Source organism: Zalophus californianus, chromosome 17 (genome assembly GCF_009762305.2).
Source record: "Zalophus californianus isolate mZalCal1 chromosome 17, mZalCal1.pri.v2, whole genome shotgun sequence".
Lineage (NCBI taxonomy): Eukaryota > Metazoa > Chordata > Mammalia > Carnivora > Otariidae > Zalophus > Zalophus californianus.
In genome coordinates, this window is record NC_045611.1 from 35,143,564 (window position 1) to 35,156,379 (window position 12,816).

At 41.3% G+C, this 12,816-nt stretch overlaps 1 protein-coding gene across 1 annotated transcript in view; it reads left to right on the top strand.

Moving 5' to 3' along the window:
* ABCC12 (ATP binding cassette subfamily C member 12) overlaps positions 1–12,816 on the top strand; it is a 104,532-nt gene that overhangs the window by 43,314 nt on the left and 48,402 nt on the right. Inside the window, 2 exon segments of the mRNA XM_027617235.2 lie at positions 3,948–4,018; positions 6,337–6,461. Coding sequence (XP_027473036.1) covers positions 3,948–4,018; positions 6,337–6,461 — 196 coding nt within the window.

Sequence of the window (12,816 nt, forward strand, 5' to 3'; positions counted from 1 at the left end):
GTTCTTTTATTTCTCCACAAAGGGTTTCTCTAATAACTTACATGCTTTTTTCAATCCCAGCTAGTATCTTTAAAGTCATCATCCTGAACTCTAGTTCTGACATCTTACTCATGTCCGTATTGATTAGGTCCCTGGCAGTCGATATTGCCTCTTGTTCTTTTGTTGCAGTGATTTTTTTCCATCTTGTCATTTTGTCCAGAGGAGAATAGATGAATGAGAGAACAAAATGTCAACAGGGTAACAACGTCCCCAGAAAATATACACTAAACAAACAGAAAAGACCTGAAACCAGAGGAAAAGAAAGGGAAAGAATGAAAAAAGAAAGAAAAAAAGAAAAAGATAAAGTTGAAAACAAAAACAAAACAAAAGAAAACAGAATATGATCAAATATGATCAAACTGGTGCATAGATCAGTGCCACACACTAGATTTTGGGTGTATTTGGTCTGTTAGATTAAAGTGCCTCTCAAAATTTTAAAGAATAAAAACTTATATATGTACAAAAATAAGGGTTAATATGAGGAAGGGATGGAATATGACTGTAAAGATGAAAATTATAAAAGATTTTATAAAAGGAATTGATAAGAAGTTGGTTGAGAAAAGAAAGAAGAGGATTTAAAAAAAAAGGGAGGGAATGTAATCAGGCAGGCAACTAGAACAAAGGCATACACTAGAGATTTAGGGTATATTTTGATCTGTTAGAAGAAACTGTATTTCAAAATTTTAAAGAGAGAACAACTTACATATATATACCAAAAATAAGGGTAACTACTATGAAAGGATAGACTATGACTCTAAAAATGAAAAATAAAAAAGATTTTTTTTTAAAAAGGGATTGATAAGATGTTGGTTGAAAAAGGGAAAAAGAAAAATTCAAAAAAAACCAGTTAAACAAAAATTAAATTTGAAAGACTAAAGAATTCTGGGAAAAAAGCCATGAATTCTATGTGCAGTATCCCCCTAGCGCTGGAGTTGTGCTGTTCTCATTGATCGGTAAACTTGGTCTTGGCTGGCTGTTCTTGCTGATCTTTTGGGGGAGGGGACTGTTGCCGTGGTTCCAAAATGTCTTTGCCGGGTTTGTGTTAAGTAATCTGCTAGTGTTTCGCCTCGGGAGTTTTTGTTCCCTGCAAGCTTTCTGTACAGCTTTGGAGGACAAGAGTGAAAATGGCGGCCTTCCAGTCTCTGCCCCAGAGGAGCTTAGAGCTTGGGGTCCCACTCCTCAGCGAGCCCCCAGAGCAAAGCAGTCAATCACTCCTGTCTCCCCAGTCTCCGGCAGGACTCCATGCTCACCTGGCCTGTGACTGAGCATTTCTGTCTCTGGCACATGACCCCATGTGGAGTCTCCAAACCCAGCAGATCCCTGTGGTGCACTCCCATGCCACTCCTCCCAGGGGAGGAAGGGAAGTCTCCCCAGATCTGCCACTTGTTGGGTCCCTGCTGAAGAGCAGTGTCCCAACTGTGCCATGGATCACGGTTTATGGCAATCCTGTACTGACAGCCCATGCCTTGGCTCTGTCTCTGCAGCCAGCTTCCCCACTCTGATACGTGGGAGCTCTGTCGCACTCAGGCACCCCTGGTCTTTCTGTGACCCTGAGGGTCCTGAGACCACACTGTCCCAACGAGGGTTCCACCCCCTGCTTAGCCACTGTTGCGACGTCCCTCAGCGGAGCCAACTTCTAAAAGTTCCGATTTTGTGCCCTGCTGCTCTATCACTTGCCAGAAGTGGCCTACAGAGGCCCCCTCCCCCGCCATCTATCTTTCCAAAAATTGCCTCGCATTCACATCTCCACGTGTCCTACCTTCCAGAAAGTGGTCGCCTTTCTGTTCAGAGAGTTGTTGCTGTTCTTTTCTTTGATCTCCTGTTGAGTTCTTAGGTGTTCAGAATGGTTTGATCCCTATCGAGCTGAATTCCTGGGACCAGAAGAAATCCAGGTCTCCTACACCTCCGTCATCTTGCCCCTGTCCCATATTTTCCCAAATTTAGTTACAGGATTCCACTGGAGCATAGCCTCCTTGAGGTTAGGGCATGTGTCTGTCTTGTACACAGTTATGACCTTGCACCAAAACAAGTGCCTGGCACAGAGTAGGCTCCCAACACTTTTCTGAATGAACAAATGAATAATTGGAAACACCAAGGGTGCAGGCCTCATGAATTTTCTCCTGAAGACAAGGATGAATCTAGAAGGCTCAGACTTGGCCCCAGATGGTGGGTAGAACTCAAAAGAGAGCCAAATGCCTAGAAGCTGGATACATCCTTATGGTCTCTTTGTCCCAAACTCTTTGTAATGTCCCAGTTCTTTGAAGTCCTTTTAGTGGAATTAAAATGGATCAGCTTCACTTACTTTCAGCTTCAATGACAATGTGAGCTGCATAAGGCAGCGATCACATCTGTCTTGATTACTACTTTATCCCCAGTGCCTACCATGATGCCTGGTGTTCCATAAAGACTTGTCAATGAAATTCATGATGACAAGAAGCAATCTTTACATGCTGAGGGTGGCAGACAGGACCCTTCTGGTCTATCTCAGGTGGGAAGGGAGACATATTTAGCTCTATGATGGACATCTTTTCTCTAAGGGATCACAGAGAGCAAGTCTTAATGAGAATGCTCTTAAGATGTTCCAATTGCAGCATTACAGTATTCGCTTGAACACAAGAGTGGGCACATGTTTGCCCAAAAGTTTCCATAATGGACTCTTGCTCTGCCTGCAGTTGTTTCCCCCCAGATATCTATATGGCTCACTCCTTTACCTCCTTCAGGTCTTACTCAAATGGTGCCTGTAGCAGATACCGTCAGTGAGCCATCCATGTGCCCTGGCCATCTTCCAACTGCTGGATCTATGTCTATGCCTGAGGGCCCTCCCCACCTCCCACAAAACAGCAGGACATCCACAGCCAAGGGAGCCACTCTCAAGCACTGACTATTGGCTATTTATCCCCAACTCCCTCAGCCATTGGGGACATAGAACAATCCTCAGTTTCCCAGAATTTCCCAGCAGGATTGAACTTCACTTGCCTCCCATGGGAGCTGATATAATAGTACACCCTTGATGGGCCACCTTCCCCTTCCCACGGTACCTCCCAAACAAACTACCTTCACTCAAAGCTTTGATTCAGGGCCTGTTTCTGGGAGAACTCAAGCTAAGACGTTTACTTTTCCGGTAAGTTTCCCTCCACTCTCATCTCCCTCTCTCCTCTCTGCTTTATGTGTTTCTGTGGCATGTACTTGACATTCCCCATATTTTACTTACTTATCTTTTTGACTGTCGGTGGCCCCCAACTAAAACATAAGCTCCTTGTGGGCAGAGCCAAACTGTTGTCTGTCATGTACATTACTGTATTGTGCTATTGCTGGTGTCCAGAAGAGCATCTGGCACATAGCAGTCTCTTACAATGATTTGTGGTTGAATTAATAGATCTGTAGCTGTAGAATAATCCATGAATCCCATGTGTGGGAATAGCATAACTGCTCAGTAATTTCAGATTACGCTTTGGTATGGTGGAAGGATACTTTGAAAATGACTTTTGGAAAACACTAGGCTTTCTGTATTTCGAAAGGCTACCCTTGTCCCCCTGGGTTGTACAGCTTTTAACTTCTATTAGACTGGAGTGTGGGCATGGGACAATCTTCATGTCCAGGGCCTGTGTGTCCCAGACCAGCACAAGGTTGTTTCACCTCAGTGCTTGTACATGATTTCTGGAAGTCCTCCGGGCACTCTGCTGTGCTGTGCCAAGGAAAGCACTTAATTAAGACTTAGGTTCCTGCCTCCTCCCAAGCTGTGTTTCAAGTCTGGGGTGTGAGACTGTAGCTGCCACCTCTTAGAACCAGCAGTGACCCCTTGGTCACCACCTGGCCTGGCCAGCACAGTTTGTGGGCAACACCTTTGGCCCAAGACCCTCTAAGAACTGGTGGAATGACTGTGTCTTTTTTTCTGTTTCTCTGGTAAGGGAAGGTCTTGGGAATATGTGGCAATGTTGGAAGTGGAAAGAGTTCCCTCATTGCGGCTCTCCTAGGACAGGTAAGCTGCGAAGATGGAGCACTGACATGACAGTCAAATGGTCCCCACCTGCCATGTCTGGGGCCCTTTGAGAACAGGGGACCCAGCAGCTGGGCTCGATGGCATTGGACACTGTGCACACAGTTAATAGTGATTTATAGGAGGTTAATGTGCTCAGTAGCTCCATGCCCCTTTTCCAGGTGGTGCTGAGCTTTTCACATACCCTTGGGTTTACCTCCTAAGGACATGTGTTAAATAATGACTGTTTCCTTGAGACAAGTCATTAAGTACATGGTGTTTCCCATGACTTGGGCCCTCCTGATTAGAAAGGCCAGCAAGGTGGCTTGGCAGGGAAGGACCAAGGAACCTATGACTCACCATGTCCCTAGATGTGTTTTTCCCCATGTCCATCTCCATATCTCCAGTGTCTTCCCAGACCAACTGGCTCAGTCATAGCTTCTTTGATGGAGTGGTTGAATGCATGCATCAACTAAAACAGCAATGTGCCCTCAACTTCTCTGCAGACCTTGTGGTAGAAAGAGGGAAGAGCCCAGGTTTTTTTTGTCCTTTGCTACTTCTAGCTCTGTGACCCCAGCAAAATAGCCAAGCCATTTACTGTATTCACAGGGCTCTAAATTGATACGGTTTCTCATCCCAAATGAATGAATATTAAGTCCTCTTTCTTCCCACCCTGCTGTTCCTAAAGAGAAGTTTGGATGCCTGTAGTAGGGAGAGGAGGCACCTCTGAAAAAATGAGGACACTGGCTCAGAAGAGCTCGCTAGACTAGGGTGACTTCTTTTGGCCTCAGTTAACTTATTTCTAGAAAGAGTGATAACTCCTTCCCTGTCTGAAGGAGGTGGGGGCAGAATTAGGTGAGCTCCTGAGGTCCCTTATTCTCTAGGATTCTGTGTGTGTATCTCTGTCATAACCCTAGAGTCAGCAGGTGTGTTACAGGTGACCCATCCCAATTCTTTACTTAATAACAGGAGTCTCTCCACAGCATCCCCTAAGAGCTGAGCCAACCTCTGCTCAGATATCTTCAGCAACCCTCTTTGGAGAGTTTTGATGTATATGGAAGTAAAGTTTACCTCTTTTTAACTTCTGCCCTTTGGTCTGCTCCTTTGGAATCTCTCAGAGAAAATAGAATCTATCTCCCATGTGACAGTGGTGAGATTAGATGCCTTACCGTAGTCACTTGGATAGAGGCAGCAGGGTGACCGATGAGTGGGCTCCAGACTGCTTATGTTTACCACCTGTCTCAGCCTCATGCTCACTGTTTAACCTTGGATAAGTAACTGAGCCTCTCTGAACCTTGGTGTCTTCATCTGTAAAATGGGGGTTGGGAGGATCATGGTGAGGATTACACAAGATAATGTATATAGTAGTTATAAGGTAATTCCCAGGGACATTCGTGGTGATCAGCATATTGTATGTACTTAACCCTGTGCCTGGCATATACTCTATTCATTTAGCTATATTTATTACCATTATTGTCATTATCATTTTCTCTTCTCCAAGTCTAATGTTCTCTGTCCTTTGGACCATTCCTGAAGTGAAATGGCATCACATCCTTTGACCTTGGCTATCTTCCTTCCCTGTCCATGACATACTGCTGCTGCTGCATCAGCCCTGAGCACCATGCCATCTCTCACAAATCCTGCCTCCTCACAGCTTTGAACAGGGTATTATCACTAGTGTCCACTGTTACCTGTTAGATGCCCACCATGTGGGATCATCTTAAGTGAACTTATAAACTCAGGGTCACACACTAGAGCCCATGCAAGTTTTTAATTGGATTGCTTGATGTGCCACATGAAACTGGATTTTCCACTCCTCTTGAAGAATGAGAAATTCTGGCTGCACCAAGCCCAAGTCCTTGTACCAGGTCCTGCACCAAACGTACAGTCTGCTTCCTTGAGACAGGGCATACCAGGACCACCCTTCACAGCCATGCAGGCTATATCTTGCCCCTGGGGCCTGGCTGAGGAGGGTGGGATCCAGCTGGTGCACTTGGAGGAAAAGGGAACCTTTGTGATGGATTCTTTCAAAGGGTATCTGTTCTGGTTGTACGGAGGTATCATGCAGCCTCTGCAGCCTATAGTAGAACTCACCACTGCCTCTTTTGTGACATTCCTGCCTGGCCGCTTATAGATTTTTGACTTTGCGACCATTAGACTATACAGTTGTGCTTTGCAGTGTGGGTTAAGACATCTTGTTGACCCTCTTGCACCATCGTAATTAATGTTCATGGAATAAGTGGGTGGCAAGGGTTTAGTGGGCCCCTGAAGAGAAGTTTGTAAGGTTTAGCTTCTGAAGGTATTCCGGTATTTTGCTCCAGATGCAGTTACAGCAAGGGATCGTGGCAGTCAATGGGACTGTGGCCTATGTTTCCCAGCAAGCATGGATCTTTCATGGAAATGTGAGAGAAAACATACTATTTGGAGAAAAGTATGATCACCAAAGGTAATATTAACTTTGAAACAATGAGGCACTTTGGTATTTGATACCTTCTGCTATAGATGCTGATGCCATTTGTAATGCTTGCTAAGTGGGTTTCTTTAATGAATTCTGATTAAACATTCATCAGATCCAAATGGGTGTTGGTTTTTCTCTTCCTGACCCAAGAGTTCAGGAGAGGCGCTTTCTGCAGACCTGTGATCACACTCTGAGAAATGGATGAAATTGGCACTTCATTCCCAGTGCAGAGTAGCATATGTTCTGAGGTTTTCTTTAACAGTGCATATGTTGTCTGATTGGAGAAAGATATATCTGGGAATTTTGCTTTAGGCCAAGTAACCAAAACTGCTTGAAATCATGAGCAGCAGGTATGCAAATTAATCACCCCTGAAATTATTAATTGACATCAGATCTATAAGGATATATTGCCATTAATATACTGAAAATGATCTAATGGAAGAAAAACAAAGTTCAAGTCATAATTTTTGGATACACTTTGGACCATTATTTTAAGCACTGGAAAATAATAGCTTTCTGTGATTCCTTCTTGGATTTAGTATGCTGCCATGTACATTCTCTCATTAGAGTTCTATAAACACCTATTAAGGGAGATCCTGGCATCATATCCCCATTTTACAGATGAAGAGGCTGAAGCTCAGAAGGGGAGTGGACCTGCTCAAGGTCAAGGCTATTAAATGTCAGGGGTTGAGTCTTGAATGCCAGAACATCATTTGTTCTCACTGGAGCTTCCTGACATCTGGCTCCTCCTGAAGCCTCCCCAAGCTCCATGATGCTGAAGTAAAGACCAATGGAGTTGTTTTTTTTTTTTTAATTTGGCTGTCAGCTCTCCAGTGATAGTCTGGACTTTCATATTTTATTGTCTGAACCCACAAACTGTCCTTGCTGGCTGACATTGGCCAGCATGTGGGTTCCCAGCAAGAGGTCTATTACTTCCCTTCCTCTTCCCTGGCCGTGACACCCTATTGCCAGGAGGCTCAAGAGTGGCAGGAAGGTCTGATCAGTGCAGGACTCCTTGGCACCAGCTGAACTGCTCTGCTCAGCGTTTCCTGGCCTCCTCCTCACCCCACCTGGAATGGTTTTTCTTTCTGTAGTAGCCAGCTAGGAGGAAGGATTCCTATCTTTATCAGGCAGAATGTCAGGGCACATATTACCAAATACATGCAATTTGCAGGATCATGCAGAATGATGGGGGAAAGAAGGGTAGTTCAGATGTATCTTTGCCCCTGAGGTGTTACAAATCTGGAAGGGCAGTAAGAGATGTACAGAAATAACTATGCACCAAGAAGGAATGTGCCAAGTGTCAGGAGGTCCTGTTGGATTATTCAGAGGCAGCAGAGATCATGAGAAGGAACAGAAGGTGGTGCTTGAATTGGGTCTGGTAGAGTAGATCAAGGCACTCTTTGTGTGTGGCATCTCTAGGGTGACCATGGTGGCTCTCAGGCCACAGGAAGCAGGAGTGTAGGAGGAAAGTTAAGAAGAGGGGTAGAGGTGGCAAAAGAATGAAGATGTGCTGAGCAATCTGCATCTCATAAAGATTGACAAAGATAATAATATTAATAATAACCACCACTGATGGAGAATTTGCAGTGTGCCAGGAATTGTGCTAATGGCTCTACATACGAGTTCTTGTTCCCTTCTCAAATGAGAGTTATTAGCCCAATTTATAGATTGGAGGGTGAGGATCAGGGAGATACATTCACTTGTCCAAGGTTACCCAGCTGGATTCAAACACAGATTGTTCTGATTCCAAAGCCCCTGGTCTTTTAAAAAAGTTTTTTTTTATTTGAGTATATTTGACACACAATGTTACATTAGTTTCAGGTGTACAACATAGTGATTCAATTTCTCTATATGTTATGGCATGCTCACCCCAAGTGTAGCTACCATCAGTTACCATACAACTCTACTACAATATCATTGACTAGATACCCTGTGTTGTACCTTTCATCCCCATGACTTATTCATTCTATAACTGGAAGCCTGTACCTCCCACCACCCCCCCTTCACTCATTTTGCCCACTCCCTTCCCCCACCTGCAACCATCAATTTGTTCCCTGTATTTATGGGTCTGACTCTGCTTTTTGTTTGTTTATTCATTTGTTTTTTAAAATTGCATATATAAGTAAAACCATATGGTGTTTGTCTTTCTTAGTCTGACTTATTTCATTTAGTATAATATCCTCTAGGCCCATCCATGTTGCAAATGGCATGATCTCATCCTTTTTTAAGGTCATGTAATGTTCTATTACACACTATGTGTGCACGTGCACACACACGTGCACACACTCATCACATTTTCCTTATCCATTCATCCATCAATGGACACTTAGGTTGCTTCCATATCTTGGCTATTGTAAATAATGCTGCATTAAACATAGGTGTGCATATATCTTTTCCAATTAGTGTCTTTGTTTTCTATGGGTAAATACCCCATAGTGGAATCACTAGATCCTATGGTATTTCTATTTTTTAATTTTTGAGGAAATTTATACTATTTTCTGAGTGGCTGCACCAATTTACATTCCCACCAACAGTGTATGAGAGTCCCTTTTTATTCATATCCTCTCCAGCACTTGTTATTTCTTGCCTTTTTGATTTTAGCCATTCTGATGGGTGTAAGGTGATATCTCATTATGGTTTTGATTTTCCTGATGATTAATGATATTGAGCATCTTTTTATATGTCTCTTGGCCATCTGTATGTCTTTTTTAGAAAAATATCTATTCAGGTCCTCTGCCTATTTTTTATTTTTATTTATTTATTTATTTTTTTAAAGATTTATTGAGAGAGCGAGAATGAGAGAGAGAGTATACGAGAGGGGTGAGGGCCAGAGGGAGAAGCAGGTTCCTCGCTGAGCAGGGAGCCTGATGTGGGACTCGATCCCGGGACTCCAGGATCATGACCTGAGCCAAAGGCAGTTGCTTAACCAACTGAGCCACCCAGGCGCCCCTCTGCCTATTTTTTAATCAGATTTTTTTTTTTTTTTTGGTATTGAGCTGTGTAAATTCTTTATATATTTTGGATATTAGCCCTTTATTGGACGTGTCATTTGCAGATATCTTCTCCCATTTAGTAGGTTGCCTTTTGTTTTGTTGATGGTTTCCTTTGCTGTGCAAAAGTTACTTGTTTGTTTGTTTGTTTGTTTATTGGTGGGTCCGAATTCATGGCCCTGAGATCAAGACCTGAGCTGAGATCAAGGGTTGGACGCTTGACTGACTGAGCCATCTAGGTGGCCCCTAAAGTTTTTTATTTTGATGTAGTCCCAATAATTTATTTTTGCTTTTGTTTCTCTTGCCTTATCAGAGAAATTACTGCCTATGTTGTCTTCTAGGATTTTTATGGCCTTAGTTCTCACATTTAGGTCTAATCCATTTGGAGTTTATTTTTGTGTATGGTATTATAAATTGGCCCAGTTTCATTCTTTTGCACATAGCTGTCCAGTTTTCTCAGTACCATTTTTTTAAAAAAGATTTTATTTATTTATTTGAGAGAGTGAGTGAGAGAGAGAGAGAGCATGAGTGGGCTGAGAAGCAGAGGGAGAATCAGACTCCCAGCTGGCAGGGAGCCCGATGCAGGGCTCAATCCCAGGACCCCGGAATCATGACCTGAGCCGAAAGCAGATGCTTAACCAACAGCCACCCAGGCGCCCCTCAGCACTGTTTATTGAAGAGATTGTCTTTTCCCATTGTATATTTTTGCTTCCTTTGTCATAGATTAAGTGACCATTTAAGTATAGGTTTATTTCTGAGCTCTCTATTTTGTTCCTTTGATCTATGTGTCTATTTTTGTGCCAATACCATACTGTTTTGATTACTATATCTTTGTAGTATATCTTAAAATCTGGACTTGTGATACCTCCAGCTTTTTTTTTCTTTCTCAAGGTTGCTTTGGCTACTTGGTGTCTTTTGTATACAAAGATACAAATTTTAGTATCATTTGTTCTAGTTCTGTGAAAAATGCTATTGGTATTTTGATAGGGATTGCATCGAATCTATAGATTGCTTTGGATAGTGTGGACATTTTTAATTCTTCCAGTTCATGAGCACTGTATATCTTTCCATTTATTTGTGTCATCTTCAGTTTCTTTCATCAGTGTTTTATAGTTTTCAGAGTACAGAACTTTCATCTCCTTGGTTAAGTTTATTCTTAGGTATTTTATTATTTTCTTTGGTGCCATTGTAAATAGAACTGTTTTCTTAATTTCTCTTTCTGCTACTTCATTATGAGTGTATAGAAATGCTACCAATTTCTGGGTATTAATTTTGTATCCTGCAACTTCACAGAACTCATTTGTTACTTCTAGTAGTTTTTTGGCGGGGTTTTTAGGATTTTCTAATGTGTAGTATCATGTCATCTACAAATAGTGACACTTTAACTTCTTCTCTGCCAATATGAATAATACCTCATTTATTTTCTTGTCTGATTGCTGTGTCTAGAACTTCCAGTATTATGTCAAATAAAAGTGGCAAAGTGGATATCCTTGTCTCATTCCTGATCTTAGAGGAAAACCTCTCAGTTTTCCACCATTGAGTATGATATTAGGTATGGGTTTTTCATATGGCCTTTATTATGTTGAGGTATATTCCGTCTAAACCTAGTTTGTTGGGACTTTTTTTTTATTTGAATGAGTGTTGAATTTTGTCAGATGCTTTTTCTGCATCTAATGAAATGATCATATGATTTTTAGACTTCATTTTGTTGATGTGATGTACCATGTTGATTGATTTGCAAATATTGAAACATCCTTGCATCCCCAGAATAAATCCCACTTGATCATGGTGAATGATCCTTTTAATGTATTGTTAAATGGGGTTTGCTAATATTCTGAGGATTTGGGCATCTATGTTCATCACGGATATTGGCCTGTAGTTTTATTTTCTTTTATAGTGTCTTTGTCTAGTTTTGATATTAGGGTACTGCTGGCTTCATAGAATGTATTTGGAAGCTTTCCCTCCTCTTCTATTTTTAGAATAGTTTGAGGAGAATAGGTATTAACTCTTCTTAAATGTTTGGTAGAATTCACCTGTGAATCTATCCAGTCCTGGACTTTTATTTTTCAGTAGGTCATTATTATTATTATTATCATTATTACTGATTTAATTTTGTTACTAGTAATTGGTCTGTCAAAATTTTCTTTTTCTCCCCGATTTAGTTTTAGAAGATTGTATGTTTCTAGAAAAGTATCCATTTCTTCTAGGTTATCCAGTTTGTTGTCATATAATTTTTTTTTCTTTTTTTTTTATTGTTATGTTAATCACCATATATTACATCATTAGTTTTTGGTGTGTCATATAATTTTTATAGTATTCTCTTAAAATCTTTTGTATTTCTGTGATGTAAGTTGTTACTTCTCTTTCATTTCTGATTTTATTTTTTGGGGGGTCCTTTCTTTTACTTGGCAAATCTGGCTAAGTGTTTATCAATTTTATTTATCTTTTCAAAGAACCAACTCTTGGTTTCATTGATTTTTTTCTGATTAGTTTTCATCTCTATGTCATTTATTTCTTCTTTGATTTTTATTATCTTTTCCTTCTACTCTTCTTGGGCTTTGTTTTTCTTTTTCTAGTTATTTTAACTGTAAGGTTAGATTGTTTATTTCAGCTTTTTCTTGTTTCTTAGGTAGGCCTGTATCACTATATGTTTCCCTGTTAGAACTACTTTTGTTGTGTCCCAAAGATGCTGAACCATGGTGTTTTTGTCTGTCTCCATATGTTTTTTATTTCTTCTTTGATTGCTTCATTGACCCATTGGTTGTTAAATATCATGTTGTTTAGACTCCATGTGTTTGTGTTTTTCCCAGTTTTTTTTTCTTGTGATTGATTTCTAGTTTTATTTCTTTTTTTTTCTTTTTTATTGTTATGTTAATCACCATATATTACATCATTAGTTTTTGGTGCAGTGTCCCATGATTCATTGTTTGTTCATAACACCCAGTGCTCCATGCAGAATGTGCCCTCCTCAACACCCATCACCAGGCTAACCCATCCCCCTACCCCCTCCCCTCTAGAACCCTCAGTTTGTTTTTCAGACTCCATTATCTCTCATGGTTCGTCTCCCCCTCTGACATACTCCCCTTTTCTTCCTCTCCTGTTATCTTCTTCTTTTTCTTTTTTCTTAAAATATGTTGCGTTATTTGTTTCAGAAGTACAGAACTGTGATTCAACAGTCTTGCACAATTCACAGCGCTCACCATAGCACATACCCTCCCCAATGTCTATCACCCAGCCACCCCATCCCTCCCACCCCCAACCACTCCAGTAACACTCAGTTTCTTTCCTGAGATTAAGAATTCCTCATATCAGTGAGGTCATGTGATACATGTCTTTCTCTGATTGACTTA